The sequence below is a fragment of the Gymnodraco acuticeps genome, unplaced genomic scaffold (assembly GCF_902827175.1).
Source record: "Gymnodraco acuticeps unplaced genomic scaffold, fGymAcu1.1, whole genome shotgun sequence".
NCBI classification, from domain to species: domain Eukaryota; kingdom Metazoa; phylum Chordata; class Actinopteri; order Perciformes; family Bathydraconidae; genus Gymnodraco; species Gymnodraco acuticeps.
In genome coordinates, this window is record NW_022990238.1 from 1,029,836 (window position 1) to 1,056,824 (window position 26,989).

General features: G+C 41.9%; 1 protein-coding gene across 1 annotated transcript; it reads left to right on the forward strand.

Moving 5' to 3' along the window:
• Nucleotides 1-336: 336 nt before the first annotated feature.
• grid2ipa (glutamate receptor, ionotropic, delta 2 (Grid2) interacting protein, a) lies at nt 337-26,677 on the forward strand. Its single transcript, XM_034220153.1, is given in 24 exon segments — nt 337-902; nt 2,223-2,476; nt 3,266-3,598; nt 3,691-3,845; nt 11,923-12,198; nt 14,039-14,124; nt 14,255-14,324; nt 14,678-14,974; nt 15,494-15,645; nt 15,825-15,983; nt 16,613-16,719; nt 16,821-16,968; nt 17,672-17,997; nt 19,043-21,119; nt 21,121-21,524; nt 21,606-21,693; nt 22,111-22,200; nt 22,307-22,503; nt 22,621-22,776; nt 22,976-23,062; nt 23,310-23,439; nt 23,565-23,683; nt 23,807-23,971; nt 24,645-26,677. Coding segments are annotated over 24 exon segments (6,039 nt in total). The 5' UTR covers nt 337-820; the 3' UTR covers nt 24,726-26,677.
• Nucleotides 26,678-26,989: the final 312 nt, after the last annotated feature.

Below are 26,989 nucleotides of genomic sequence, written 5' to 3' on the forward strand. Positions count from 1 at the left end.
TCCATCTCATCGTGGGAATACCACCTGCTTTAAAAGCACGCACACCTGCCAGGTAAAACACAGCAACCTCTGGGACACATGTACTCTCCAGGCTTGTTCTTTCTGATGTTGTGCTGTAAAGTTTATAACTAATGGCCCTGCTACACTTATTTCACCAAGCTGATTGTCTAAGCTGAAATATTGCATGCAACTTTTAGCATATATCTGCAGGCTGTAACTGGTGCTGGAGCAGCGAGGTTAAAACAGCCGCTTTAATCAGAGAAGTGTCCCCGGCTGGTGCAACACACACTGGTTTCTGGGTCACTCCTCAGCCCTCAGAGAGGGCCCTATCCACATGAGCAACCGAAGAAGGCAGAGAGAGAGGCTGGGACAGAGAGATAGGGAAAGGTATTTATAGAAAAATGGGGCTTCACAGTACCTTTTCTTGCAAAGAACCATTTCAGGACCAAGTGAGCGTGTCCCACTTTTCTGATCATCTCTCAGCCATTGGGTTTAGATAGAAGCTGAGGCTGGACTGCCTCACCCAGGTGGAGCCTTTCTTTCAGATGCTCTCCCCCTTCCTGCGGCCCCCCCGTCTCCACAGCTGCTTACCGCTGGTTTTCTGATTGAGAACAGTGGGAGGCGTCGCCCCATGATAACCTACAGATGTGACCTTTTAGGCACACTTGATTTGCCTTGCTCTGTAGAGGCTTTTGGAGGCAGGGAGCTCAGGTGAGGAGCAGCACAAAGGTGTCCAAAGACACCCTTTGGCTGCATCACCCTCCGGGCCGGGGGCAAAGGAAGGCTGGCTGGAACGTGCCCTGCCGCTAGCCGGGCGAGGATGAGGCGCTTCCTGAGCAGAAAGGGTCGCTTCTCCCTGCGCCAGAGCAAGTCTGGAACCCGGAGTGCCTCCAAAGATTTCTGTAAGTCTCTTTCTCTGAATTGTACTTTGTACTTCCTGAATTGATTCATCTGATGGAGGTAAGATAAAGAGGAGAGCTTATGCTGACATTGTGTAACTAGGTCGCAGGCTGAGAGAAAAGGACTGACAATCCTCTGAGTGCTGCATGTGTTCTGATGGGGAGGATTTTGATCCACAGCTCCATGTCAGTGACTTCCCAATCTATTTTAGATCAATAATCAGCTGTTGTTTCTTCCCTGCAAGCTGACACCACATTCTGTGACTCTTTGGTTGCCTTCAGATTTGACATGTTTTATTCACTCAGCCACATCGCTCCCTGAATATTTAGCCCTTTGCTAAACTGAGAACTGCCTTGTCTTTTTTCGCAGTGAAGCAGATCAGATATTTCTACATTTCTTCGTAAATCTAAGTCTCATTTTGTCACTTCTCGTGCACTTTTTCGTTTGTTTTCTTCCTTCCCATCTCTAATTGAGTCTATTTGTTTCTGTCTTTCTTCACCTTTGTCTGAGTTTTTTGTTTGATTTTTGACAAACATTTGATGAAGTTAGAAATGATACAATTCTGCCTTATTTAAGCTGTAATTAGCCTCTTAATGCAAATGGGAAAAGTGCAATGCAAGAGAGCAAGTCAATACAAGATAATAATTTAACTCAATTACACAGGAGTTTTTACAAGCACAAGTGTTATCATGTTTTGATCCTGAATATTAAGCGATTATGTTGTGTTTGGTGAGAAAACAGAACATGGACTCACAGTTCCCTAAAATGTTCTATAAATATCTTTGACATATCTAGATGAGTTGAGATGAAGTGAGCCTGTTGGGACTCTTCCTGCCGCAGTAGAAGGAGGCCAGTGACCAGGGGAAGGCCAGCGGTTCATGTGGGTTAGATAATAAAAGTCAGAAATAACCTTCTTCCCTCTGTTCTTTCATTCATCGAATAGAAAAACATCTTAAAATCTGGAATGTGCATTCTGTGTCTTTACTATACAGTATATGTGTGGCTTCATTACATGAATTACCGATTTACCTGCTGCTACAGCTCGTCAGTTTGCATTACTGGGATGCCCTATTTAACTGTACTGTTTGACCTCCATTTAACAGCTTGCAACCTGCTCGTCTGTATGAGCAGCTTGCTCCAGATTAACAATGTTCTTTCATGCTAGTGTGACATACATATCCTTTAAGCAGTAAAACACGTCACCTTCCAATTAAAAAAAACCCATTGAAGTCTCAACAGACACAATTCTTGCTGGCCTTTGACTGTCACTTGTTAATGAACTTGCAGCATTTTGCAATTTTCCTTTTCTGTCCATCTTCCAGACCTTGGCCTCCCAGCAACCAATCAGAACTGGCCCGAGGCGTTTGGCTTCCGACTGGGTGGCACTGGGCCCAGCTACATCTTGTCCGTGGTGGAGGGCAGTAGTGCCTACCTGGCTGGCTTGCAGCCCGGGGACCAGGTGGTGGACATCGAGGGCCAGGATGTGACCAACCTCAGCACACCGGCACTTGTCGCTCTGGCTCAGACCCTCAAGACGGTGCCACCTAGCATCGGAGTAGTGTCACGCATCGAACAGGTTTGCTCAAAATTCCCATTTTGTGTTTTAAATTAAGGGAGAGTCAGTAAAAACACACTTAAAGGTCTCCTATTATAATATTTCTAGGCATATATTATAGGTCTCAGATATATAAAAAACATGTCTATGAAGTGTTTTGCTCAATATACCAAACAGATCACCCATTCTAGCTATGCCTCATACCCCTCTATTTCAGCCCTGTTAGAGTAGTGCTGATTCTGGGTCCGTAGCTTTAAAAAAAGAAATTAAAAAAAGAGAGCTCATGCAGGAGAATTCTACCCAGATACTCAGCTAAACGCTGCCGTGATTAAACGCCATATTATGTTCCAAACCACAGCAAGGATTATTTCTGAAATGGTATGGAGCTCAAATGTTTTTTCTCTCGCGGGTTTACCACAAGGTGAGTACCTTTTTATATCCTGCTTTTTTACACATACTCTCTCCAGTAGAGAGTGTTAGCGATGCTTACTAATGTAAACACAGACCATATTACTTCCAATACACGTCGCGCATTGTTTCTGATTCAGCGATGTTTCTGATAGGTCCGTGGGCGTAAAGCCAGCCCACATTTCCGATATTACGTCATGACCGCAGCAAATCTTGATCAGCTCCGTTGTACCCCCGTTTTTAGAGATGTGGGTAAGGAGGAAACTAGAGAGGGTTGTATTTTCGGACCCTTTGTGAGTCACCTGACACACAGGGGACACATATTTATGTATAAAATACATCAAAAAGTGCATTTTGCATAATAGGGTAGTGGGTACCTTTAAGTACTTTCCCCTTCCTCAGATTGACGTGACTCCTGGTCCAGATGGCCGTTTTGGCTTCACCATCATCGGAGACTGCCCTCTGATGGTGGAGGACTGCATGCCCAACGGTCCTGCCGGTCGCAATGGCCTCAAGGCCGGGGACTATGTCATGGAGGTCAACGGCATCCCAGTGAAGCATCATGAAACGGCAGCGGCCATGATCAAAGCCGCTCAGGGGCGGCCTCTGCGTCTGGGCGTGCTCAGTATGGCCCGGCGTCCCAAGAGGCTGAGCAGTAGCATGAGGGTGTTGTCGCAGAGCGGGGACAGCATCAGGGAGAGCCGCGCCCACAAGGCCATGGAGTTCAATAAGAAAGTAGGTGTGAAATAAATGTTTGAAATTGTATGTGATTGGTGCATTTTCATTTTCTGTATGAATTAATGTACGGGCGTTGGTTTACCCCTCAGGTGGAGGAAGTGCTAGGGGAGGAGCTGGATGTGAAGGAGCAGCTGTTTGAGGTTCTGAAGCGGTACGCTGCAGAGAGGGACGTGGAGAGTCTGGCTGAGGCGCTGCCCGACATCTTGATCACAGAGGAGCACCAGCAGCTGATTGACAACGTCAGGTAGCTAATCAGAGCTTTTTTAGCTTGAAAATGCAAGATGCTGCACTGACTGCACTGCTTTGTTTTAGTAAAAGAGGCCTGAATCAGACGGAGAATTTGTTATTTTATTTTGCCATTATTCTCCCAAGTAACACACTCATTTACCACCAGGCTGCTGTTTTTCTGTTCAGGTCACAGTTAATCCCGCCTCTGAATCAATCCAATTGGATATTAGGAAAACACAAAAGCGTTAGACAAAAAGCTTCACCCACATTAAAAACAATTACATAAAAGTCATCTCCAGGCTTCTAAAACTCCCTCTGCCTGTCAAACATGTCTGAATGGAAGCTGTGTGTCTTGTTTTAACTCTGTGTGACTAAGCAGTCCTTTAGTCCTTCTTGTGCTGTGATCAAACATGTCTTGTGAGATATAAGAGAATTTCTTAAACTGTTTATCCCCTCTTCCCCCACATTAATACAGACTTCAATGCAAATTGAAATCGGATTGCAACACATTTCTGCTTTACTGGTGGCTTGACATCTTGTTTGGATATCTGTCACTACAGTGATGCAACCAGGACACTGCATCAATATTTTAGCCTGCAGTGCCGTTTCCAAAGCTGCTTCTGTTCTCTCAAAGGGTTTACGCGCTTGTTAATGTGAACAACCAAAACTCTTTTTAGATGTATTTTTTGTATTTGGGTTATACATTGGTGAACCGCTAATTCTAAAAACCTGCCTGCAGCACGTTAAAACATACAAAAATATGGAAGCAAAGTTAACTAACCACCCAGCAAGACATTCCAACAAATCCAAACTGTCAATAAAAAAGGAGTAACCTTTTAGAAATGCCGGAAAAACCTAAAAAAAAAAAGAAAAGTCAATCGTCTATACATTATTGAATCCCTTTTAGTGTAGTAGGGAAATTAATACTCAACATGCAGATAATACCCTGGCTGTGTAGTACTTTTCAAATATTCCAAACCTATTATGTCTTATACACAGTTACAGCCATAGGATTCACTGCACAGCCTTTACACAACAATCAGGGCGGAGACGTGCTGCAAAAACGTCTTCATTTCCTCATGGAATCAATAGTTTAGAAACTCCCCCTCTCAGCATTTTACTGTGAAACTTGGGAGAGGTGTACATCAAGGCACATGTGAGTAGCTGACCTGAAGTAAAGCCCTGACTGCTGTCCTTCAGTGCTCAGATATCTCTGTTTCTCCCCTCTCCGTTACAGTACACACGAGTATAGTTAGAAATTCACCACAGAATATTGCATTTCTTCGTTCTCAGCATTGATCGGAAAATCAAAACCCAAAACTCAATATCTCTGCATCCTCCTGGGCTTTCTATTTTCTCCCAGCCACCTCTCGTTTACCTTTTTTCGCTCATCTTCTCTCACTTTGACTTCCTCTCTAAGTCTCTTTCTTTCCTATTTCTTCCTGTCGCCTGTGATGCACCCTTTGATTTTTTTTCCGTTTATCACATCACTGGATGTTCCTTATTCCCTCCTCTGCATACAGCTCTTAGCTGGTACAGCCTCCAGTTTGCGGCGGCTGGTTGAGATATGCACACATACGAACACAGAGAACTGTGCAGATGCTCACACAGCACTGATTCGGACACACATGCCTTCAGTCCTTGCTTTGAAGTTCTTTCCGGTGAGAAATTATGAACTGCTGCCTCAGGTGAGTACTGAAAAACAATTTGGCATTATACATTTGCAGATGTTGTCATCAAGTTTATTCATAATTTATGATGAATAAGCTGTACTGATTTGAAAGCATTCTGTGGTGACAATCGATTAGCATTCAGTTTTCTCATGGATTCATTTCGTAAATCTCATTTTTGTGACACAGCTGTCTGTCTCACAGCTTTAGCAGCACATTTCCTTCCTTAGAAATCTGCCTGCGAAAAATGCTTTGTAATATTTGTTTTGCACCGGATTCCCATTAATTATGCATTAACTGTATCCATAGAGGACCGTTAGCTGTTTCCTCTTACCTTCAGCCAATAACAAAAGTAGAGTAACTCTCTTAATAGTAGCCTGAATCTCTCTTTAGATAAATCTACTTCAGATAGCTGTAGTTACCCATCAAATCATCCCTATGTGCTTGTTCTGGTGCACTGTAACCTTGACAGGCTTTGATATGCAACGTTTTTCCTCTCGCTTTCTCTGCCTGCTGTGTCATTGCGTTGTTGACATTATCAGTGCTGATGAGCTGTTATTTTGTGCAACAACATCTTATTTATGGCAATTAGTCCGTGCAAATTTCACTCTGGAAAGAGCTGCAAAATATTCATATTGCAGGTTGGGAAAAGCTCTTGATGTTTACAGCATAATCTGGTGAACATGTTTCTGTGATTGGAGCCCGAGGGAGTTTGGCTTCCAGGTTGTTCGTTAACCTCGGGGCGGTGATGGTGTTTATGGCTGCTGCTGGCAATTAGATGTCTCATCCAAGGAGAGAAATGTAATGTGGAGTTTATTTTCTGTTCTTGGGGAAATGTGTTGCTGATTATATTTTGATAAGGCATGTTTCAAGGCAGCTTTTTTAAACCTTGTTAGTGGTAACCTTTAATATCTCAATATCTGTCAGATGGTTTGGAAGACAATTAGAACATTCTGGGTTTTAAATGACTCCTGTATGTAATGATTCCTTTACTCATACCCAGTGCTTCCTTTAGGGGGACATTTGTGACTTTTAAAGCAATGTCTCCAAAACTTTAAATTGCCATCCCATTTTGTACACATATTCACATCCCCATCAACTTAGGTGAGCACTTCCCTTTTCCTAAATGCCATCAGGTTGAAATATTTATTTTAATTTGTCCAATGCTTTGGCTTATGACTAAATATCAGCAAAACTAATTATAGTCTAAGTTGTTTTTTTAGTGCTAAATGGCAAATATTAGTATGCTGACACCCATAACAAGTGCGAGCTGGTCTGAAAGTGTTGATGTCTGCTTTCGCCATTTTTTTTCTTCCAATAAGGGTGGAACAATTTTGAAAATATATATACCCGTGATGTTGGCTGATGTTGCAACTGTGATATTATATCCTAATGCCTTGTCAAACTTGACCAGCTGGGCCACTGTGCTCAGTCTGCCTCTCTCCCCTCGCCGATTTGCCTCACTCTCCAACAGGATGTGTTCTATTTTTAAACAGCCTATTTCTTTTAATAAATTCTCTTTTAGGTTTCTGACACATTTGCCAGTTTTGATTTTTTAACGGCTCTGAAACCAAAGGTTGGCGAGGGCTTGAACACTTCTGTATCTGGAGTGTCATTAGAGATAATGTTTGAACATCTAGTTGCTCTTTTGTTCACGCGATTCTGCAGTGTTATGGTAATTGAATGTAATTAAAGTTAACTGAAGGCCTTTGTCTGAAACTGTATATAGACTTAAAATATATGAATTAATTAGACGTGTGCACTCAACCCAGGATGCAGTGCTGTTTTTTTCTTTTGTTTTCATTATTATTTGAAAACCAGACTGTTTCTGTCTTTTACAAATGTTTTATGAATCAATCAGACAAGCTTTTGTTGGATAGATGTTGTCATAGTTGTTGCACAGACATGGCTGTCAAGGTTTTTGTGCCATCCCTTATGCACATTATCGGTTCTTACCCCCCCCAGACACACACACACACACACACACACACACACACACACACACACACACACACACACACACACACACACACACACACACACACACACACACACACACACACACACACACACACACACACACACACACACACACACACACACACACACACACAATCATTGTGATGACCTGTCAATGCAATTCCACTGGGGCTCTCCTTCTTGTCTCAACTTCTCTCCTCTCTCCCTTCTCACTTACTTCTCTGGTCCTCCCATTCTTTCCTCCACTGAGGGAAGAGAAGATTTATCACACACTCACTCTTACTGAAAAATGATGGACGACTCAGTGATGAGACTTATCTTTGAACTATGATTGAGGAGAGTACACTACCCTGCGGTTACCTGGACTCCTTGATTCTTTAGAGGGCGAAAGATGGGAACAAATGGGGAGTGCCGCTCCAAACATGAGCATGGAGAACAGCTGATGGTGCTACCTGAGGATGTTTTGGAGGTGTGGAGGTACCACTCTTCCAATGTGCTCCCTCCCTCTCTTTCATTCTCTCTCCTTCTTTCTCTGGCTGCTTTCCGAGCCTGCAGCAAGCACTTTTGAGATCCAGGACGCCTTTCTTTTTCTCATCTCTTCTGTCCCCTCTTGTCTCGGAGAGTTTGTTTATTCATACGAGACGGGGACTCACCCACATGGAGAAGAAGCATTTGCATTGCTTCACTGAGAGCAGGCACTTCCTCAAAGCCCCCAAGAACCATGGGAAGGGATAGGAGCCTTTCCAGACACTTTCGGTATGGGACTTTTTCTTTGATCTCAGCAGTGTTCGCTGTGCTTTGAGTTGTTCGTGCTGACTTGTATCTGAAGTGTTGTTGTGCAACTGTTTTCTGTGTGTGTGTTATCTTGTCTTATTGAAGATAATTTTACACTTTCTGTCAGTATATAACATTATAAAACTCTTTTCTGTCCCAAATCTCATTCCAGCATATAAAACTGCGATATTCCAGCACAACTATTTTTTAAGTTTGACATCTCCAAATAATTGCTGATACTTTTCTTTGTTTTTGCTGTCTGTGGTTTCGCAATTAAACTTTGTGTCTGACGCTATGCTTTGTGTTTGCAAATTCATAACTGGCCTAGCTGTCAAATGAGCTGATCCGAAGTGGGTCTCATTATAATGGTTATTGCAATGAGTTTTCCAGCTGAATGCAATTGTCATTCATCCCTCTGTGTGCTGTGTCCTTGATCCACCCCTCCTTTATGCCTAATTATAGACGCTTCTCGCCCTCCTTCAATTGAGGGCATCCTAAAGCCTAAATCAAACTTCATTGAACAAAGCTATGAAGTTTCTGCTCACTTGTTTTGGCATGTTTACAAGATTCAATAGGTTAAATATTCTTGCTGAAATCGTAATATGACGGAGAGACTATGTTTTTAGGCAATTAAAGTCACAGAGATTATTGCTGCCAGGCCCTGTGACTATAACAAATACACAATAAAGGGCCCCATTCAGTTCAGTTTCCCCTATCTGCCGTTTGTTGAGACACACAGGTGATGTATGGGTGCAGTTTGTGAAAGTTTTGTGGCCTACATCGCCTGAGAGCACATGCTAGCCTGCTTCATTCCCAAAAGTTACACGACCCTGACCTAGAAAGAGCTCTAGTTCTCCACTTTCTCTCTTTCCCTGCCTTTGACTCATATGTTACTACTTGTGTTTTCATGTATATCTCTGCAGCTTTTTCTTTCATGCTTTATATCCATGAACCACTCACTCTTTCAATAACTGTTTCTTTGTCACTGACTCTGTTTCTTTCTTCGAAGTGCAGAATTAATTAATTTAGTTTTGTCATGTCTCAATCTTGACTTCTTCTTGTTGTAGTTCTACTCTTGATCACACATCTGACCTAAGAGATAGCACTTCAGAGCAGTCTGGTGTTGCAGATGAGCACATTTCAGCCCTCTGGGAAGTGTTTCTTTTGCATGAACCTAGCATTTACACAGGGCTATTTTTTATATGGATGTCTTCGATGTAAGCGAAGGAAATGTTTAGTACGTAAGTGATTATCCCTTCAATATGATACTTTACGTTTATTTTTTGATATGGCATTTAAAACACTTATGTATGTCAACAAGGAGCGTGCAGGGATTGGACCAGGATTGTACACAACAGGTATGATTGTAGATAGTTTTAGATGTAGATTGTAGTTGATGAAACAATGTATCATACCACAAGAGACTCCCAGGCACTTTCTGAATGATTGACAGTTTTACATTTGGTATGGTACTCAAGAATCCGAAGGATGCACAGATCTTTTCAGGCTGTTGTTGCTCTGGTCAGAGATCTCAAGTTAGTTGTTGATTTAAGGGTAAAGCTAAGGTAAGCAGGAGCATCCATATTGTGTTTTTTTTAAAGCAGCTACAAATATTTACTTTGAGTTTTTTGTGTAATATGGCCTGTTGTGGCATTTGTGGCTGTAACTGCAGTTAACTCAGGATTCACCTTGTGTGACTAGTGTGAGTTATGACTGATTTATTGTAGGGAGAAGCTGTGCTGTTGCTGCGGTGCTGTTCACTTGATACTGGTTGAGACAATTTCACTTGCAACATACACCCATACATAACGCGCTATTATTGGACACTAGACTGACTAATGGTTTACAAAGCAGGACAACCTAAAACCAGTGCAATAAACCAAACGGTTTTCATTAATAGTTTCTCTGAATAGTCTTAAATCTAACTTGCATTACTGAAATGGTAATGTATTGCATTTCTTATCTTTCAAGCACAGACTGTTAGTTGTGAGGAGTGGTTTAATTGTGATTTACAGATGTAAAGCTGTTGACCTTATAAGTAAAAGATACAAAGTTACAGAGTGTTTTATTACATCTGTACACTGACTGGCTTTGGATATAGTCCCAGGTTTTATTGGATCAATGTAAAGGTGTCTGCTGTTAGCTGTAATCAAGTCATTATCTGTGTGTGTGAGAGAAAGCTCTGTGAACTTTAGTTTGTCCGATTTTGTTTAGGTAAGAAACTTCCAGAGGGGAAATATGTGCAAGCTTGCATACACTTTGGATAATGGGAAAGCGCGGGTTATGAGTCACTCAGAATTCAAACCTAAAACTTTTCTGTACGTTTTTATGAAACTACCAAAATCATCTAATCCTTGACTCCTAACAATGCTCCAAACGTACCTGCCAAAGCACTGACGACTTACCGATGGGACTAATTCTCAAAAGTAGCTGTTGAGTTGTGCCGTGTATCTGGATGCCTTTTAGAACTGGAGCACTCTGAAAAACCAAAGCACTCGTTTCTCCTCTGCACAGTAGAAGACCCCAGGAGATTCATGATGAAGACAGAGAGATAGAGAGAGGATGGAGTTGAGATGGAGGCAGCATCATTTTGTATCTGGATTGGGGGGGGGGGTATGCAAAATAGAAAAGGTACAAATGAGGTGTGTGTACATACAAGGAGATGGAAGATTTTGTGTATGTGTATGCAGAACACTTAGATGAAAGAAGAAAGAAAAAGTGAGAGTGTCCTATATAAAGAAAAATGGCAGCCTATAACACTTTTTTCACAACACAGTTATTGGCAATGATTCTTCCATTTCTGGGTCATTTCTGTTGTTTGCTACCGTTTGTTCCTGCAGATAATTGGCTTGATATAAACGTCATGCAGCAGAAAACACAACTAAGAGAGTTTGATGGAGTAAGACAGTTTAAGCATAACAAAACATCAGTGGGTAAATGTCATGTTTTAGAAAACAGACAGAAAGACTGCCTTTTTTCCAGTTTTCCTGATGTTGAACAATCCTAGAACAATAAAACTGTCACAAAAGACAGCTTCAATTCAAGCCTTTAGTGCCAACACTCTTTATTTGATTGCCTCGGCACTTTTTTTTCATCTTTGTGTTTGTGGCACTTTAAGCAGACTGGAAGACAAGGGTGCACCACGCTCACAAAACACTACTAACTCTCACTAGCTGATCTTAGAATATCCAAGGGTGGGTTATTTCTATAAGAGCAAAGGGGGGATAATAACACTGGTAGGAGGAGAGCAGCTCTTTCTCCCAGATGTATCTCTGGCTCTGAGCTTCCTCCTTTTTTCGCATATTAGCAGGAAGCTGTCTGACACTATAACCTGCAGCTGATGTGACGGGACAACACAGACAAAGCTTGTCTTTTATCCCTTTGAGTCTCTCACACACATGCGTACACTCACAAACAAATGTTGGACCAATCCTTTCTGCCTACCTCGGCCCTCCCATGTGACGATATGGACTGAACTATTTGTGGCCCAATTAAATGGAAGCTGCAGCTGGAACAATATGTAATCAGAACAAGAATTGTTTTCCTGATACATTGGACGATGGATGTTTTGAGAGATCAGGATGAAGGATTTTGGATTTGAAATGCTGTTCACGTGTGATTTTGTGGGTGTGAATCTGAGTTTGTGTCTGATTCCACAATGTTTGCCAGGATCTTCATTCCCAAGAAGCACCGGGAGCGGTTTGACGAGGTGGTCAACCAGAGCCTGATGAGCCGGATCAAAGGGCGGAGCTTCAGCGACCCCAGCCGCCAGCACCTTCGCCGCAGCCGGAGCGAGGATCACGCCGAACGCCTTCTGGTCTCCACCCGAGCCAGTTCAGTGCCACGCACCCACGCAGAGGAAGGCGTGGTCCCCCCCGCCCGCGGCATGCGCAAGACAACCTCCCTCATAGCTGGGCACTCCAGTGGCAACACCACCAACTGCAGGTCTGTATTTAAAGATTAGTTTCTTCACTCATATTGACTTCTTTAGCTCCTGGGTGCTTTGGCCTTGTATCAGCAAGAGTCACATCATCATCATCCCATTTTCACCTGCTACATAGAGCCAATCCATTTTTAGCTTTCAAAGAAAACCAGTTTCCTAAAATAACATCTTCTCTCTCCTTACGTCTGAATTATACCCACTCTACATGAGAACAGCTGTGACGGGTCTTTCTGTGTGAGCACGGAATTTATGTGAATTAAGAGGAGTAGGTGTATAGATAAAAATACACGGTTCAGTGGTTGGAAGATGAACGCATGTTTATACATACACATTTTTTCTTGCTCTTTTCATCTGCTGTGACGTTGTTTCCTGTCATGTCTTTTGATAAAATTGATAAAACTAATCCTCATCAGATTTGGTTGGTTCATGCTGACGTGATTTAGAGCCCCTGGGATATAGTGTCCATATTTGGGTTTGTTAATTCATGGGAAGTTAAAGCTGCTGAATATGAGAATCTGCAGGGGGTCCACAGTTGGACTCTCGATTAAACTCATTATTTTTCTAATTGCAGTTAACTTTTTGAACAAATCACAGCTAATGTATCTTTGAGTTATAGTTAATAATGAACAACTTAAGTTTCTTTGGTAACCCATTCAATTATAAATGTTACTTTTATCATATATTACCACCAGTGGCGTTTTTATATGTACAAAAGTGGTGGGGCACAAAAAACGTAGATGTCTACAGTATATATAAGCTTCTGCAGTGAGGTTCATGGCTGCTGAGGCACTGGCTCTTCAGGTTTACAAATATTATATTTTGACCTAAATCAAAATATAATATTATTTTCAAAAGCTTTTTTAGTCTGATGCTTCAATTAATTTTAAACAGACAGTTCAACAAAAGGATACCCAAAAAATGTAATTTTATCATTTAAATATTGAATTGTTCTCTCTTAGTAAGATCCCATTTTCAATCAAATTGCAGTCTTACCTTGACTTGAAGATGAAGTCCATTTATAATAAATCTAATCTAATCAATAGATTTATGATTCGAAAATGATAAAAGTAGGGTAGACATGTGGATATTATCCGGCTGAACAAAACGTGCATTTATCTAACAGGTTTGTTTCCCACAGATCTTATTTTGAGCTATTTTCTAAAATCCTATGGAGAAATATCATTGCTTTTTTGTGGAGGGAAGCCATGCGCAGCTTACTTCCTGGTTTTAGGACGCCTCACTGCAGCTCTCTCGTCTCCTCTTCACACACCACACTTTTCGCGGCACACGTACTTACAGCCAATCAGCTCTGAATGATGTGAGATGACGTATGGTGGGGATGGCAGCTCTATGCCCCTATGGTCATTATTTTGTTGCCACACACATTAAAAAGGAAAATACTCTGAGCATGCGCAGTGTAGTTTTTACAGTCACCATTGACTTAAACAGGGAGAGGGAGGGGCAGGATCGGGTTTTGTCCCACATGGCTCTAAACAGCTCAATAGGCACACACTGTAGACACTAATTAGAAGAACACAGACTAAAACAGCAATGAGACGAATCAGATGATTAAACATGATCTTAAAATATATTTTATATATTTTTTAATTTATTTTTTGCATTTTTTTGTAATCATTACTTTTAATACATTCTGCTGACACTAGGTGGGGCTGTGCCCCACCTGCCCCTAATGACCAGTCGCCACTGATTACCACGCACATTTAGCAATCACTTGATCCACTAGAGCTGAGTATTAGTGCTTACCTGCTTTTCTTTCATTTATAGAGCCTCTGTTCATTCTTCAGTCCTGCCACTAATCAAAGCTCAAATTTGTTAATTTAGGACGGTGAGAGTGTGTAAGGGTAACGCGAGCTTTGGCTTCACTCTAAGAGGCCATGCTCCTGTGTGGATCGACTCTGTCATCCCCGGTAAGTAAAAAAAAAAGTGTTTATTTGATTATGAATAGTAAATGTTACATGTCATATTTCTATTGTACTATTCTTGAAATGAGGAAACGATCAAGTCAGATGTCTCTTGTACTCGTTCTCTGTTCTGCAGGAAGCCCAGCAGACAAGGCAGGACTAAAGCCAGGAGACCGCATCCTGTTCCTCAATGGACTGGACATGAGGTTGAATTCTAAATCTAATTAACACAACACTGATTATATTTAGATGAATGTGGTTATCTGGTTCCTCTGTTGAAAGAGTTTTGTTGTTTGTAGAGCTCACACAGTTATTGACAGGAATAGAAATCTAATGTGATGGATTTAATAGAAAAACAAGTTCCCAAAAATAGCTCCCCAGAAATTGTGATACTGTGTTTTAACCTTGGTATATTCTCTGCAGAATACAGAAAGCATTGTTTATGTCAGTAAAATGTCTATTTTATTTAAATAGTAGGATTTCTTTCTAGTAAAATGAAATAATTGGTTCATGCAGTTAAAGGATATAACAGGTGTCTCCATGTGTACCATGCCTGTAGGACCTCGTCCCATGAGAAGGTGGTGTCCATGCTCCAGGGCAGCGGTGCCATGCCCACGCTGGTAGTGGAGGATGGTCCGCCCTCTTTCAGCCTGTCAGAGCAGGACCTGGCGGGGGCCAGCGTTCCCACAGAGGGGGCCCGCTCCCCTGTCCTCAGCTCCCTGCAGTGGGTGGCAGAGATTCTTCCGGCCAGTATCCGGGTTCAGGGACGCACCTTTGGACAGCAGCTCGAGCACCTGCTGACCATCCAGGAGAAGTACACCATCTGCAAGGCTCTGGAGAACTTCTTCCAGCACAGGTGAGCAAGGGTGGGGAATAAGATCAAAAGAAAAGCATGAGGAATGGGGTGAGATCAGACGTGGACATCTCTATAACTACTGTTCGGGCTGTTATGTGCTTTTATATTCAACCATAATTGGAATTCCATTTACAGTGAAAAGTGCATTGTGGAGGTATACATTTGTTCAAATAAGGTGGTTATTGTTACAATTAAGCCCAAGGTGCAGGTTGGCTCTTATAGTATTTAAGTTTGAGGATGTGCAAGACACAGATTAAGGAAATCTTTTTTTAAAGGACTAAATATGATGAATATACATACAGTATGTGTGTTTATAGCCATTTCCCTGTTGCCTTGTAAAGTCTGTACTACAGGCTGTGTGTTAATAGTTTTTTAGTTCATTAGCCAAATCAGTGGAGTCGCCTGTTAATTTAGTTTCTAGTTTCTTGCACAAGTGGAGGACTTCACCCACAACTTCAACCTCTGATTGAACAGTGAGGCAATCGCTGACCTATCTTTACTTTGTTTCCATGACAACAGGAATGTGGACACTCTGATCGTGGACGTGTTCCCGGTGCTGGACACTCCTGCCAAACAGGTGATCTGGCAGTTTGTCTACCAGCTGCTGACGTATGAGGAGCAGGAGCACTGCCAGAGCAAGATCTCACGCTTTCTTGGATACAAAGCGCCAGGTGTGTGGCACATCTGTTTTTTCAAATGTATGAATGAATATAAAGAGTTTTTGTGTGTGCGAGGTTGGCGCTTCATGGGGATCATTGGCTCAGTAAAGTGCAATTAACTCAGGTGTCGCAGCCCTTCATACACCTTTGCCTCTTCCTCTGCATTGCCAATATATGTGTGTGTGTTCTAGTTCCACCACCACCACCTCCTCCCCCTCCTCCGGACCCCGAGGTTGCCCCCGAGCCCCATCGGCGTAGCAGCTCCATGAGGGTGACAGGGACCACGTACAGGAGCAGTGTGAGGGGACGTAGCTCTGATGACCTGGTCATTGGCACACACTTGGGCATGGGTACAGATCTTTATTGTCTTCATTATCATACATACTAAAGCAACAATAACACTCCATGACACCCTTCTTCCAGTGTTAGAAGAAGTATAAAAGCATTTACAACCACGTATCATAATCTGCGAAGTAATTAAATAAATGTTTATAAATCAAATGTACAATAATTACTTCTGAACTGTTCTGTAGTAGAAGTATAAAGATTCAACACATGGAATTACTCAAATACTCAAGTACCTCAATATTGTACTTAAATACACAACTTAGTTTAGTGTTCTAACCTTCACCATTGCTTATATATTCAGCATTCACATTGTTCTTATTGTGATCATTTACAAAGTCCTGTTAAATCCTAGTTGCATTTCTTTTGTAGAATCCTTTGGCCTTTGTTTCAAACTTCCAATTTCCCTTTAAGAGGAAAGGGTGGCTGATGCTAGTTCAAGCGTTTATATACTGATTTGATATAAATCGGAATAATTGTTTGACATGCTCCCATGTAGCCACAATTCTTTGTTATTGGCCCAAAGCCCAATTTAACTGGAGCTGCCCATCAGCCCAAATTGTTCTTGTCCACATCCTGAGAACCTGCCCAAATCTGGAAACCATCAGTCAAACTGATTGGTGTATTGTAATAGGCTTCGGTGCAGAGGCAGTGCTGGATGCAGGGATGAGGTTGGCTCCAGGAGAGAGACAGTCGGGAGATGGTACCTCCCTTCCTGAGACTCCCAACAACCTCACCAATGTATGTAGCAAAGTCCTCATGGGAAATAATAACTATAAACGTTGGACTCACTAGTGCAAGAGGACTTACTCTGGTTTCTTTGTACATTTCCACCATGCAAGCTGTCGTCAGTGTACGCTGAACTGGAGAACATGTATTCTGGCAAGAGGTCCAAGTCTCTGAAGAATCGTCCTCTTCCTGCCCCCGACAGTTTGCTGGAACTGGAGCCTCCCTCACGCACAGCCTCCCCTACAACACATGCTAACACAGGTAGCTAATACGTACATACACACTAAACTCATAGCAGCTGGAATTATATTTAACTGATTTCCTTTGAAGAATGACTAGCTTGCAATTCTATTGTGTGTCTGCCTGTGTGACTGCATGTGTGTTTCTATTGTAGAAGAGGTAGGATAACAAGTGTCAATTTCCTTTATTCTTAGATTGGCAATCTTTTCTTTGCCAATATGATTGGTTTAAGTGTATTTTGTCTGATTAGGAAGTAGCCAGCTTAGACTTCATTTGATCTTCCTTCAATGGATACGGATGCATAGTGAATCTATGAGGGGAAGATAGGAATATCCTAAATCTGCACCAGGCAGAGCAGCCTCTCAGGTTGCAGGCATGTTAGGTTGAAGGACTAACATACACCATCTCAATAATACTGCCAAGAAATACTGAACCTCATACAGTTAGGAGGATATGGTGATGGTGGAAGTGGAACAAGAAAACACACACCTTAATCAAAAATGTGTTTTCAGCAATGGTTAGCTCCACTGGGAAACTGGCCTTTTGTTCATAACCTTTTTTCAAATGCAGGACTTCCAAAGGTTTTATACATTGACTTTCATTAATACTGTTTTAGATTGAATGCCTTATGTTTTCTATCTGAAAGACTGTGCACCTGACATTATGTTTTAGAAATGTACCCTTCATTTATAACTGTAGACTGTGTGTTTCCCCCTTATCCCAGGTAGCCGTAAAGCCCCGCCTACATCCTGGCCGGAGCCTCTCCCCAGTCCCCCTCAATCCCAGTTCTATTCATCAGGGCTTACGAGCCAGACCAGTGGGGAGTCTAACCCCTACATCAGCCTGGACAGTCCCCCTGCATCCCCTCCAGAGCCCCCTGACTTCCCATCCAGCCCCCCTGCCCACCGCAACAACAAGCGGCGTTACACCTTCTCCAAACCACCGCGCTCAGAAGACACAGATCGCTTTCTGGACGCTCTGAGCGAGCAGCTAGGACAGAGGGTGGCCATCATCGATGACTTCCTGACTCCGGAGAACGACTATGAGGAGGTAGAATTACATGAAGTCTAAAGCTTGATTATAAAATCTATTTTAAGTGTATTATATAACTATCAGATGACTATTGATGTTTATTCAGTAAATATGTGTTTATAGTCAGATAACATCAGTCAACATTAATGATAATCTGAATAATTAACTGTTTGTGTGATTATTTTCTTTCAACTCTACTAAAATAAACGTAAGACAGTAGATACGCTTCAGTGAGTTAAAGGTTAAAATTAATCTATAAGTATATTGTTTGTTGTAGAACAATATATATATATTTTTTAACAAAAATCCTAAAGGCCACCATGTTCATGTATAAACTGACATATTGTAAAGGGTTAATTCGGCTGGGTACACTTATTCCCTACAGGCAGTTGGCCTTGTATCAAAATGTGAAATAGGACAGACCCCTTGACACACATGGACTTACAGAATGGGTACAGAACATAGTCCCCTAAAATAACAGGGACAAAGTGAAACACATAAGAGAAACTATTGCAACAAATGGCCTCACATACAATGTAACTCTGTCCTGCAGAGTTACATGTCAGTATTGTTTTCCATCACTTGGACCTCAAAGAATCATTAAAAATGCCTAACTGTGATCTCATATTGACAAAGGAGCAGCCCAACCATCAACATTCAAGCCACGTCATTAAAACATGCCGTCATGCCCGAATACATTGAAAGGTTAAACACACAACAACTAAATGGAAGTAAGTTTAAAGAAATGTTTTTCCACATAGCATCGTGCTTACTACTTTTGATGTGAGGAGCCTTTGTAGGGTGAAATTCTCAATCTGTCATTAAAGTAAGCTTTAGTGACAATCCTGCTAGTGCATGTCAAAATTGTTTAGCACATACGTATATTGCCAGTAGATCCTATAGAACCTGCCCAGTTTTAATAGACAGCCATATTTGTTATAAGTGTAAAAACTCCTGTTGTAATCAATTTGACATATATTGCTTGACAAGTTTGTCAAAATATTTTACCACGTTCCACTTTGACATTAAGGGTCTAATGAATTGTAATTGGTGTTAATGCCAGGATATTGTGCAGATGGGCTTCCCAGATGATGATGATGATGATGATGAGGATATTGAAGAGGACTTGGGGGTGGACGAAGATGAAAATGAAAATGGAGGATTCGTGGCCCCAGAGCTCAGCAGTCCGAGTGATGTTCAAAGCAGCAGTGGAGAAGAGAATGCTTCCTCCCTCACCTACTCTTCCTGCTCTGACCACATCCCTCCACCTCCAATGTCCCCTCCACCACCTCCGCCTGTTCAGTTCAATGACCCGCCTCCCCCACCCCCCCCTCCAACACCTGCACAGACTCAGTCTCAACAGCAACAACAGCAACAGCTCAGCTACACCCCTGAACAATCCCCAAGAGCATATGTGCCCATCCGCCGGAAGTCTGGCCCTCCTCCACCACCTCCACCTCGCAATCACCTTCCACCTAAACGACACTCCTTACACAAAGTCATGCCCAAAAGAGATGACCTTCAAGTCCAGGCTACTATACAAGAGCTAAAAGCCTTCCAAGGGCAAAAGGTTTTTCAGCAAAGACAAGTATACGAGGAGCAACAAGCCTACAAGGAGAGGCAGGAGTATGAGGAGCAGAAAGCTTTTGAAGAACAGCAACTTTTACAAGAGCAGCAAGCTTTCCACGAACAACAGGCCTATCAGGAGAAAATGTTCAAGGAGAGACAGGCGTATGAGGAGCAACAACTTTTTGAAGAGCAACAACTGTTCCAGGAGCAACAAGCCTACCAAGAAAGACAAGCGTATGAACAGCGCCAAATCTACCAGGAACAAAAAGCGTACGAACAGCGTCAAGCCTACAAGGAGCAAAAAGCTTTGGAGGAGCTTCAAGTCTACAAGGAGCAAAAAGCATTGGAGGAGCTTCAAGCCTTCCAGGAGCAAAAAGCTTATGAAGAGCGTAAAGCTTATGAAGAGCGAAAAGCCTACGAGGAGCAACAAGCATATCAAGAGCAACAAATCTACCAGAGCCATCACTCCATGCCTAACCAGCCAACACAGCAGAAAGCCCACTCACCGCTTCCTCTCCAACAGCTCCACCAGTCCTTACCCCCACTCCCCTCTCCAGACTCCACCCATCCCCACGCTAACCATCCTCTGTATATGATGCGCCAAGCACAGCAGCAACAGGCCCACCAAAGTCATCTCCACCGACGTCTGTCACGATCAGCCCCACCTCCACACCAGCCGTCGCCCCAACCGACCGGCCATCCTAACCAACATGGTCAATACTCTGAGGGTATCTACCAAAGCCATCAGGGCATGCGACCCCAGGCCCACCATTCGTCCACAGAGATGCTCAACCAGATGCAACAAGCCCCAGCTCATCATTCCTCTGCAGAGATGCTCCATCAGTTGCAACACGCCCAAGCCCACCACTCATCCACTGAGATGCTCCAGCAGTTACAACAGGTCTTCTCGTCTTCAGAAATGCTCCACCAAGCGCACAAGACCAAGGCCCATCACTCCTCCACAGAGCTTCTGCACCAAGGTCACCAGATGCAGCAAATGCAGCCCCACCACTCCTCGGCTGAACTTCTCCACCAGGCGCAACAGATGCATCGGGGTCAACCCCACCACTCATCTACTGAGATGCTCCAGCAGTTACAACAAGCCTTCTCGTCATCAGAAATGCTCCACCAAATGCACAAAGCCCAGGCCCATCACTCCTCCACAGAGCTGCTCCATCAAGCCCACCAAATGCACCAAACAAAGCCCCACCATTCCTCCACGGAGCTTCTGCATGAAGACTGTCAAGAACCTGCCTCCCTCCCTTTTCAGCTGAACCGGGACAGCCACTCCCACCAGAGTCGGAGGAGTATTAAAGGTCATCATCAGACCCCGGTGTCGCCACAAGGGAGACCCCAAGATCAGCAGCTCCACCAAACCCATCACCCCCAGCCCACCAAACATTCTCCCCAAAGACCCCACTCTATACAGCAGACCCACCACCACTCCAGCTCCCCTCAGATCCACCACATCCACCACATGACCCCACAGCCGCCTCCGAAGGACTACCAACACCAGATTCACGTCATCCACCCTCCCCAGCAGCCCCACAGTGCTCAGCCCCTTCTCTCCACCTTTCAGCCACTCCAGCCACACCAGACCACCCTCTCCACCTTCCAGCCTCTGCCCCAACACCACCAGTCCCAGCACCAGGTCCAGCCCTCCCCCCAAGCTCCCCGCCCGCAGTCCCAGCCTTCACATCACATGCTGCAGTCGCAACACCAGCCCCAAACCCAGTCCCATCAAAAGCAATCCCACAGCCAGAGCCAGCCCCATTCCCTCCCACACTCACTATCTGACCCGTCAGAGCACCGCGACCCCCCTCCCCCTCCCCCCTCCTCCTCCTCCCCTGCCTCCACCCTGCACCCCTCCACCCTTGCCAAGGCCTTCACTCTCCAGAATGGACTCCAACCACATGAGTGTGAAGAGGCTGCACTGGGAGCAGGTGGAAAACTCAGAGGGGACGATCTGGGGACAGGTGAGCTTCAATGTTTAGATTTCCACATTTCTGTCACAAAATTGTAATTCAAATAGTGACATTTTTGCATGATTTTATTAGTTGGGAGCAAATTCTGACTATGACAAACTGCATGACATGGTGAAGTATCTGGACCTGGAGCTGCACTTTGGGACACAGAAGAGCTCCTGTGAGTATGTCACAGATCTGCAATGCTCTAAATAGAAAGCATGGCTGAAAAACATCAAATGAAATGCAAAAACCTGAATGACAAATTATTATTTCTCAGCACATCATTATTCAGGTTCTTGCAGAGTGATTATTTAGGCATTAGGTCTACAGTATTTCACACACAAATAATGTCTGCATGTTCTAAAAATAGAACAACACACTTTTTTTTATTACTTTTCCTCGCATGTCTCATATTTTCGACCGTAATTGTGGCATTGAGTTTCTTCTGCACTTATTCTACTTCCTTTAATTTGCTTTAAACCTGCTGCAAACAATGTAAAATGTAAAAAGAATCTTTATTTCCATTCATCTCTCTTCTATCTACTATGTAAATCCATAACATCTAGGCATTTCACTTACACTGATCTCATTTTAGTGCCTGTTCCAGAGCCATGCCTCCTACCGCAAACCTTCAAGAAGAAAGATGTGATTGAAATTCTGTCACATAAGAAGGCCTACAATGCCTGTAAGTAGACGCTGATATATATTGTATGTTTTGTTTACCGTTTGGCTCCCGATGAATGCTGAAACAGAAATGTATAATCCCTGTTCATCTTCTTTATAACATTTAGCGATCCTGATAGCCCACCTGAAGCTGTCTCCTGGTGAGCTGCGTAAGGTGCTGATGAACATGGTCACTGACCGGCTGGAGCCAGCACACATCCAACAGCTGCTGCTGTATGCCCCCGATGCAGAGGAGGTCAAAAAGTATGAAGAGTACACAGAGGATCCTAGCAAACTCAGTGAGCCGGACCAGTTTGTGTTGCAGGTACAGTCCTCCCAGAGTGTGGACGAGTGGGTTGGTTGTGTGGTTTACATACGTCTATGTGTTGTATGTATGTTTGTTATCACTCGCTTCTTTGCTTGTGTGTGTGTTCTCCATCAGATGTTATCAGTACCAGAGTACAAGACCCGCATGGAGTGCCTCCTCTTCAAATGTTCACTGCAGGAAAAGACAGAGGAGATGAGGGGAGCGTACGACTGTCTTTACAAAGCTTCCATGGAGCTGAAGACCAGCAAGAAGCTGGCTAAGATACTAGAGGTAGCCTACTGTTCAGTGCATTCAAAAAAATATGTTATACAGTACTAATATCTCTGAGTGATTTTGAGAAAACCCACAGCAACACAAACCTCCCCACTGCATTTATAATCATATACTGTAGTTAAAAAACATTATGCTGTGATTACATCTATATAAGTGTGTATTCAGTTTGGTTGTTAAACATTCTGTGTTTTGTTAGTTTGTGCTGGCGATGGGGAACTACTTGAATAACAGCCAGCCTAAAACCAACAAAACTACAGGCTTCAAGATCAATTTCCTTACAGAGGTACATCTCAACCAATCAATCAATGTTTATTTATATAGCCCAATATCACAAATGTTACATTTGTCTCAGTGGACTTCACAGTTTGTACAAAATATCGGTATGACAATATGACACCCTCTGTCCTTAGACCCTCACATCGTACATCTTACACCAATACATTTAAATCATGTGACCAATTTATTTTCAAAGCAGTCTGTCCCAACGTATTATGTTTATATAGATTATAATTTAATGATTTCCTCTGCAGTTGAGCACAACCAAAACAGTGGATGGGAAGTCGACATTTCTACATATTCTGGTCAAGTCGTTATGTCACCACTTCCCTGATGTGTTGGATTTTTCCAAAGATTTAACTATGGTTCCTCTTGCAGCAAAAGGTAGACACATGTTCCTAAGACCTCTACATCACAGCTTAAAAATTGGGAACTGGGAAATGTTTTTTTTAATATTGAGTTTTTTTATTGATTTGAAGGACACCTTCTTCTCCTTTTTCTATCTCTAGTAAACCAGAGGATTATCACGTCAGATCTGAATGACCTTCATACAACCATACAGGAAATTCGCTCAGCGTGTCAGAAGATGCCTGTGACGGCTGAGGACCGATTTTCTGTCGTAATGAGTGTATCCTTCACAAAATTAACAAAGAAAGTGCTGAGATGTGTATTCTGCTAATACAAGAAAATAAAAGTAGAGCCATTGAAGATAAAATAAAACTTTAGTGATCCTTGACTCCAGTATTTATAGAACTTCCTGGAAAACAGTCATCCAGCTCTGCAGTCTCTGGAGTCTCTGCAGCAGAGAGCTATGGAGGAATTCAGCAAAACTGCCTCTTACTTTGGAGAAGACGGCCAATCCACAAACACTGAGGCCTTCTTTGGTATCTTTGCGGATTTCCTTATCAAATTTCAGGTAAGCAAGAAGCATTTGATTATTAAAAATAACCCTACTGGCCAAACTTTACAGCGTTAAAGTTAAAACTATATATTTCACACAGCACAGTAAGCATGCAATCCCTGTAGCTCCTTTCAGTCTCCCACCAAACAATTTAACATAATGGTTTGCTAAAAAGAAAAATCTTCACCCAGCTCCTTCTGCACAGTTGCAGAAAATCACACCTCATTACTTAGGTCTTTTGTTTTGAGCACTGCTCGCATTTCATCAAATATGTATAGAGAAAGTCTGCCCGGCTATGGTACTAACTAACTAACAAATGTTCTAAAAAAACACATTTAAAAGTTATATATTAAAAGATTAATCATAAGCTACAATGTAAGCTAAACAATACAAATGTTGCATTTTTGACGTGTTCTGTATGTAGTCTTAATGGACAAATTAACCAAAATATTCACCTTTAAATGTTATTATTGTTATCCATTTTATACAGTAAGTGATTTTATTGTGAATCAAGAGCAACTTTATATGTTCATAAAATAATGGAAACAACAGGGCTCAAATCCAATGCTGATTTAAAATATATAAAATATAAAAAACCCAAAGCTGAAAAGAAAAACATTAAAAAGATACATGCAACACAAAAACTTAGAAAAAGTATCTTAAAAACCCTGTTGTTTCTTTACCACAGAGAGCTCTCAATGATCAACAAGCTGTAGAAAACCAGAAGAGCCCCAGAAGTCAACGACTGGCCTCTCCACTGGCCTGGTAACACACACACAAAGACACACAAAGACACACACAGTATGGCGAGGACAACATAGTTCATCGTTCATAAGGTGCATATAAGTACAGACACAGATCCTAATATACTGTATATACACACATAAAAAACTAATGAGGGAGAAACTTTAAAATGAGGCAAAAATAAATGTATTTTGCATCAAAGATGGACGATCAAGCCTTATACCAGTGGTATAGTATATATTGAATATCTTTTCAAAACGAAACTGAGTTTTTGTTACGTCTAACACTTTAATGACTAAGACTGCTACATAGGAAACCATGTTGTTTGGTTGTCCGTTACTCAGTAACATCCTGTAGTTGAAGTTTTCTTTCTTTTGGCCTCAACCTAAGTGTGTTACTACAATTCTACAGTGACATATTGATGCTATATGCTCTTATAAGACTGAAATGCTTTTAATTGATGTAATTAAATGTTTCATTGAAATGCATTCACATTCTCTTTGTGGTTAGGAAGAAAACCACAGAAGCAGTTTTCCTGTTAGTTTACGTGTTGTATATGTTTGTAAGCCGCCCACCGCACTGAATGTAACATTAATTCTCTACTGACTAAGTGTATATTATTTCTTCGTTGATCTCATTTGCCCTGATGACTGATTGTTTCATTAGCTGCTTTGTATCTTTGCCTCACTGTCAGACCATTTTCTGAATTCTTTCCATGTCAGTTATAGCCATGTATGTGTGTTGTTAAAACTTCTGATGTTATTTATATGTATACAGCTCAGTGTTTCCCCTAGGATGGAGTCATAGCAGCGGTGCTAAGGCACGCGGGCCCAGCGAAATGTGAGTGCGGAGCGCGTGGAATCTTTTAGTGTGTGCGCGTGCGAAGTGCGCCCCGCCAATATGTTTCTATGTGTCTGCCAGCTCAAGAAAGGCTCTTGAGGCCTAGTACATACAGTGGCAATGTCTCAAGATTTAGCAAAATACACCTTTATTGAACATACATTAACACAAATACTACAAATCCACATAAAAAACAATAAAAAAATCAAAAAGGGTCGCCACTTATTATTATTTTAATGAAAAAAAAATGAAGACATTTTTATTTTTTATATAGGGGAAACACTGCAGCTCTGGAAAAAATTAAGAGACCACTGCAAAAGCATCAGTCCCTCTGGTTTTACTATTTATAGGTATGTGTTTGGGTAACATTTTTTATTTTATTCTATAAAATACTGACAACATTTCTCTGTGTTGGAATTCAACACACACTGGAGTTGAATGGCTGCCATATATGTAGAGATTGACATTTAAGAAAACTTTGGAGTGGTCTCTTAATTTTTTTCAGAGCTGTATTTGAGATATTGAGAAGTTGGCACTTACTGTTTGTTTTTTAAAGGCAATATGATATGTTCCAATGATCAATTAGAATCGGTCTGCAGTCGTAGAAAAATGGGCAGTGTGCAATATGTGAATGTTAAGCCATGCTTCACTGTTGGATATTATACAAAAAATAATTATACTATATGAAAATATCACTGAAATATATTGTGTTTGTACTGTACAGAATAAGAGTAAATGCTATATTATATGAAGCACTTTGTTATGTTAATGTTTTACATTATTATAATGTACCAAATATCTCTTATATTGTGTTATATGGACTAATCATAAAATGATACCACTAAGAGGACATTAATGACATTAAGGTTAGTGTATCAGAACAACAGTTAACAGCTTGTCAGAGCTCTGTGAAAAATAAATCTTAGCCTTCAAGCGATATTCTTTAGAGGTAAGGCAGGAATAATGTGTGCAGCGAGTGAAAGCCTTATTTTCTAATAATGGTCTAGGTTGTTTTTCATGTAAGTTACATAATGCCAACTTCTAAAGCATTGCTCTCAATTTAAGGCCTATAAATGGTTAAGTCTGTATTTTGTATTGTATCCTATCGATGATATATAAAGAGTGTAATTAAATCTACTTTGTGTACTCTGTGTTTTTAGGATTTTTGTTTAAAATACTATGGAAATAAGGTCATTTTACAGAGGAATAATACTACAAGTACTATTGATAGGGACAAGTGGAATCACATCAATGGCTTCACATACACTAGTGTTTTTACATATCCTGCAAATGTTACGCAGTAAACACTTCATCATTATCTTTATAACAGCTGCTGACTCATCTGCTATTGCTAGCAGTGTATCTGTCCTGCTGCAGAAACAACTCAGCTAAACATTTCTTTTTGTGAAATAAACTTGTACACAAACACACTCGCAGTTAGTATGCTCT